Source organism: Phialemonium atrogriseum, assembly GCF_030411735.1.
Source record: "Phialemonium atrogriseum strain 8032-3 unplaced genomic scaffold QBC33scaffold_50, whole genome shotgun sequence".
In the NCBI taxonomy this organism is placed as follows: domain Eukaryota; kingdom Fungi; phylum Ascomycota; class Sordariomycetes; order Cephalothecales; family Cephalothecaceae; genus Phialemonium; species Phialemonium atrogriseum.
This window is the reverse complement of record NW_026848187.1, coordinates 46,166-52,078: the sequence shown is the minus strand read 5'-3', so window position 1 is coordinate 52,078 and position 5,913 is coordinate 46,166. Positions and strand designations below refer to the sequence as shown.

General features: G+C 54.2%; 1 protein-coding gene across 1 annotated transcript; it reads right to left on the bottom strand.

The window, feature by feature from the left end:
* Window positions 1-496: 496 nt before the first annotated feature.
* On the bottom strand, window positions 497-2,464 carry QBC33DRAFT_603586 (MFS sp general alpha glucoside:H+ symporter; the record flags this gene model as incomplete). Its single annotated transcript, XM_060432187.1, has 5 exons — window positions 2,164-2,464; window positions 1,619-2,094; window positions 1,208-1,545; window positions 754-1,145; window positions 497-685 (listed from the first exon to the last, which is right to left on the bottom strand). The coding sequence occupies exons 1-5, from the start codon at window positions 2,389-2,391 to the stop codon at window positions 497-499; spliced, it is 1,623 nt and encodes a 540-aa protein (XP_060278141.1). The 5' UTR covers window positions 2,392-2,464.
* Between the last annotated feature and the right edge of the window lie 3,449 nt (window positions 2,465-5,913).

Sequence of the window (5,913 nt, the reverse complement as noted above, 5' to 3'; positions counted from 1 at the left end):
CACCCCCCACGTTTGGGGGTGTGGGGCCACCCCCCGGGGCTTTGGGGGGGCCAAAAATGGGCCCCGGTTGTTAAACCCGGGGCCCGGCGCCGGGCCCGGCCCGCCCCCCCCCCCCCCCCCCCCCCCCGGGGGTCCCGACGCGGCGGACAGAGACCTGCACACCCGACACGCCAAGCTAGCCCGCCGCGCCAAGCAAAGGCAAGCAAAGGCATTTGTGTACTAAAGTACGCAGAAATCCATATGACAAAGCTCCAATGATTCACACCCTTCTCTCTAACACGCCCAGAGAAAGTGCACCAGCGCCTAGAGCTAATTACACATGCTATTGGCGCAGGATTGGCGCAGCGTTGACAATGGAGTCCCCATTATGAAACTAAAATGATATATTGGGCCAATATCTAACCTCTGCTTCGCCCTCATAGATAACAACATTCCAGCACTAAACCATGCTAATTTTTATATGTGCCTAGTGGATATTGTCTCATAACCACATGCCCTACTCGTCGTCGTTGATGTCGACAACCGTCTTCTTCCACTGGCGAGCCGGGACATGACGCTTGAACAGGATGTCGATCTCGCGAAAGGACCGACCCTTCATCTCCGGCAAGTACAAGTACGACACGGCGAAGCAGACGAACCCAGTGGCACCCCAGACGTAGCCGCACTTGCCGCCGAGATCCACGCCCTATTATCATTTTGATCGTCAGCGAATTTTGTCTTTGTCACGTCGGAAGGAGGAAAGAACAATCATACCGTCGGGTTGAGCATGTAAGTTGCGAGGAAGATGCACGGAATATTCACAACATAGTAAGCCGCGCGTCCGATGCCAGTCGTCAGGGGCCGGAGGCGAATGGCCGACGTCTCTGCGATGATGACCCACGAGGCGGGCGCCGGTCCCAGGGTGAAACCGACCGAGACGATGAGACCCAAGGACGCCTGCGCCAGGGTGGCCGCGGTGGACTTGCCGACGGAGCCTGCAATGCCGAGAGCGACCAGGAAGCAGACGTTGATCAACGAACCCCAGACGTAGATGGTTCGTCGGCCGAGATATGTGGTAAGAATCCAGGAGAGCATGACGAAAATGGTTTGTAGGGCCGAGGTGATGAGACCGAGGGCGAAGGCAAGGTTCGAGTCGATGCCGGCCTCTACTCTTGCGTTAGCCTACGGGCACCCAAATTGTGGCAAATGAAGAGAACAAACAACTCACGTCTGAAGAAGTAGACGGCCTGGTTGGCGATAAGGTTACCCGTGAGATTCTGGGCCGCGTACACACCACACACAATGAGGGTGCGGTACGTGTCAGTGCCCCTGAACAGCTCCAGGTAGCTGGGCTCCTTTTCCGTCTTCTCGAGCTCAATAGTACGGCGCATCATGGCGACCGACTCGTCAAGGTTCGTGAGCACCGACGCGCGCCCAAGGCGTCGAACCGAAACTGCAGCCTCCTCCAGACGTCCCTTCCGAACCAGCCACCAAGGCGACTCGGGAGCCAGATAGAGGAGGATCGCGAGGGGGGTGGGGAACATCCATTGGAGCGCAATGGGAACCCTGGTGGGTTTTTGCGTCTTGTCAACAGAGGGGACTTGCTTGTCACGGCGAAAAGGGTTACGAAGGTACGAACCTGTACGCAGAGGCGTCGTTCTTGCTCTCGTATACGTAGCAGACGCCACCCACAATGATAGCGCCAACGGCCCAGAACATCTGCAGCATCTGAGTAGCAGGGGCTCTCAGTTTGATCGGCACGATCTCGCTGCAGTAAGCTGGTGCGTTGGCGATGAAGATGCCCCACGGCACGCCTTCCAGAAGCTGACTGACGAACATGACGGCCAGCGATTTGGCAAAGTAGAAGACGAAGATGAAGGCGTTCAGCAACATGAGGCCCAGGACGGTGGCCCAGCGGTATCCGATGCGGTTGGTGAGGGGCCCGGCGAGGCAGACGCCAATGATGGCACCGAGAGGGCCGCCCATCTGGAGCGCAGACTGCCACGATGCGACAATTTGCCAGTTGCCATCTTTATCTTTGACGCCGTACTCTTGCTTGAATTGATCCATGGCGACGAAAGCGCCCATGAGGAAGACACAGTAGGACTCCATAATCTGACTATGGTTGTTAGCTGCGACTCCTTAGAGGGGGTGAAGGGGGCGGATGAAGGCCAGATAGCTTACAATCGTTGAGGACATGATGAAGGCCCAGAAGGTGGCCATCGGGTAGAGTTTAACGGCCTCCAGCACCCCCATGTCATGCTCCGCGTTCTCTGCCTCGATGGCATCTGCCTTGTATGCGGCGGGCTTCGCCTTCTCGTCGAGGTCGGCGCTACGGTCGACGTCGGCGTGATGCGCCTCAATCTCTGCGAGGTCGCCGCCGGTCGACTTTGAGTCGACGGGGTTAGCCATGTTGTTTGACGACCTCGGAGGTCGGAGGTGTTGGCCTGCTTGGTAGGTGTACGGGGAGGGAGCAAAGGAGGAGAAACAGAGGCAATGGAAGAGTGCTGGGTGGTACTGCGCAACCTGTTATTAAAGCTTGCCTCACGTCGTATCACCTGCCTAATTCGAGTCCCTACTCCGCTAGTGCGAGCCAAACACGATCTACCTAGCTAGGATGTGGATCCTAAAGCTACCCGTCCGGGGATTAGTGCAACTTGGGCTACTTGATAGGCGCGGCTCTTCTCCCCCGCAACGGCCCCCGCACCATTTAGGCACAGAACCCGCAGAACGCCCTACACTAATCCCGGCAATTGCGTCGGCAGGAGATGACCCGAACATGGATATCCCCAATTCCATTTGCCGTACCTATCACCAGACGGCAGCCGGTTAAACCGGCAGATACGACGTATAGCTTAATTACCCACTAGGTGAAACCGCAGGGGTTTCCCCTGCGCACGTCCACGCGCTCCAATGAGGACGCATTCGAAGGTCAAAAGTGGAGGAGCCCCGCACCACCACCCCATGCAGCCTGACTACAACTTCACCAGCAGTCGTGACAGCTCGGGGGAGTTTGTCAGTCGCGAATGGCTCGCGTGCTCAAACAGTCGAAGCTGCTTTGCTTGGTGCGAGGCGCGACCGCTGCTGAGCCGAGCCTATTCTCTCTCATCGGTATCGATACGGGTTGGTGGTGGAATATCTCGTTGCCCCCCGTTGAAATAGGGTTTCCAAATGCAGCTGGCCGATCAGCTTTGAACCTGTCCTGTCACAGCGGCTGCAATTGATAAGACCAACAAAGTAGAACATTAAAGAGAGGCTAAGTTCTCAAGTCTCGCGGAATCTTGGAGGGTGGGCACTAGGAGCACCTCGATCAGCACTCAGTCCCTTCCCCTCACATCCCCTCCCGTAACTCCCATCCGCTTGTCTTGTAATTGGAGACATCTAGGGGTCCGAAATCAGGTTAAGAGTCCTTAAACACTAGCCGCTGATGCATCATGTAGTAGATGCACAACAATAGTACCACGCTACCAAGCAGGTTCTACATCCCATCCCAAGGATTACCAAGCCTGCTATTCTTTCCCCTATCCTCACACTCCTGCATCCCCATATCTCTATTGTTTTTGGTCCCTTTCCTTCTCTCGCAGCACAGGTACCTCAAACCCCATATCCGGTAAATCAAGCCCGCAGGATATTAGTACGGCTCCTAACTTTCAATTCTGGCGTTTCAGCCTAACACATAAGCCCCGTCCATCACAAGAGAACCACCATCGCAAGAGAACTATCACAAGAGTCGAAGAGAACCATCGACAGAAGGGCTCTCGTGACAATGAGGCTCACATCTAGGGTCAAGCCAAAAGCTTAAATAAAACTCCAGATCAGGGGAAGAACCCCACTAACAAGGGACTCAGTTCAACGGGAGATTAGGGTTTAAAATATTAGCTTCCGCATCCCTCGACATCTCAGTATGCACTAGGCCACCCACCAAGGAGGTGACTCCAGCTGCCGTCGTTGCAAAAGACAAGGCCATCAACACCGCCTTAGACTCCCAGATGCAGCTGATGCCGTTGTGCACCAACCCCTCGACTACGACGCTTTTCAAGTCTTGAGGACCAGCGCCTCCTGTGGCTTTCTCAGGCTCTAGCTGCTAGTCTCTGCCTAGGCTCTATGCCTGCTGATTACTTTTGCCATTGCTGTTGACAGTCTTGGAAATTCCTTGCGTGACTGTGGCTGTGGCTTTGGCAGAGGATATGGCACCAATAGCCGGATTCTCAGCAGGACGGACCACTAGATAGAAAACACACTGGAAAGCAATTGTAAAGAAACAGATTTACATGCAGCTCCCTCGGTTGCCCAGGCATATGGCCTAAAATATCAACAAATCCAACCAAGTCATGGGTTAAAGAAAGAAAAGTAGGGAGAAAGCAAGACTTACAAAGCCCAGTATCTGGCTGTTTACTTCCAGCTAGAATGACACAATCTTCCGCACCCGGGGCGGAAGTGACGCCTGCCTAGTCGCCACCCTACTTTAGCGCTATCCTCACCTGAGTAGCCGCGCTCTCTCTGGATGCGTGACCTTGGGCGCCAGGGCTAGCCTAATGATGTACTACTGTACAAGTCAGAGAACAACGCGAACACGTCGCCGGGCGCAGAGCCGGCCTATCCGATGGTCTCACCGATTTGGGGTCATGGTGTTCTTAAAGGTTTGGCTTTTCGGCGACAAATGCCACAATCCTACGATGGACGGCAACGAGCAGGTGCGTTTCTAGCATAACGCATGTTTGACACATTGAACCACGGGGTTAGGCAGGATGCACCCCCGGCTGGACCTGGGCCGGAACAAATGGTCGTCTCGGATGTCATGGCCGTGATTCCTTCTCCGGGTACCTGTGGTGGCTGATTCTGGATCTCTGGTTCGAGGTACAGCCGTGGGATGAGAGCCGTTTATATTGCCATATTGCCATTTTCATCGGTGACTAAGCAAGTTTAGGTCCGGCCCCGCGGCAGAAGGCACCTGCCGGCGTGGACTGGGACTGGGGCTGTCTGCGCGCGAGGCAGGAGGCAAACAGCGGCGTGCCCCTGATGTTTGCTGTTCCGAGGGAGTTTTCTGCTAAGACATTAAGGCTTTCAATTTTCTTCCAAAATATCCAATTTCGGCGTCTCTTCTTTTGCTTGATCTATCTGTGATGGGGGTAGAATGATACTACCTTTATTTCCGAGTATCTTGAGTTTGACGACGACCTGACTAGATCTTTTGGAACTGGGAGGGCATAAGCTGTTATGGGGGACAGCATGAATGTCGCGACGAAATTGGGGCAAACTTGACATAATCGAGCAGGCTTATGGCCTCCTGACTGTCTACTATGATTTGCACTAATACTGCTGGTTATTACTAGGTTACTAGTTTAGGTAGACGACTGGAAGAAGCACTGACAGGCCTTTGTTGGGAAACCACAGTATGAGATCTGGGTTGTCTCTCACATCGGCTCGAACCGTTACAACGGTGATAGCAGTGAGGCTAGAGATGTCAGGTTACTTGCGGAATACACCCTCGAGGCCCCTAGGAACTTTAATGCGACAGTGGTTGCATTTTGTCTAAATTTTAAATGATTTTAGAAAATAAATCGAAAAAAATCTATACTCTAAAATATTATAGAATTTAGAAAATGCAAAACGCGTACCACGGAACCCGGACTAAACCGCTGGAATACAGTGAAAAGAGATGGCTTGACAAAAAGCCAGCCTTTTAAGAGGCTGTCCCAACGCCTGCGACCGTTTCCGGACGTAGGCATCTCACTATAGCCATCCCCTCACCCTTCGCGGTGCCCAGCCCGTGATCACCGACGAAGTGCGGCAAGGATCTCGTCAACGACAATAGCGTGACGGCACTGCGGTTTGATTGTCGCCATCCCTCAAGACGATGAAATTAACCCAGTCGCCGTGCATAGCATCGGCAATGTGCCAGATGCCGGGCGCGAGCCGCCGCGCCAGGTGGGG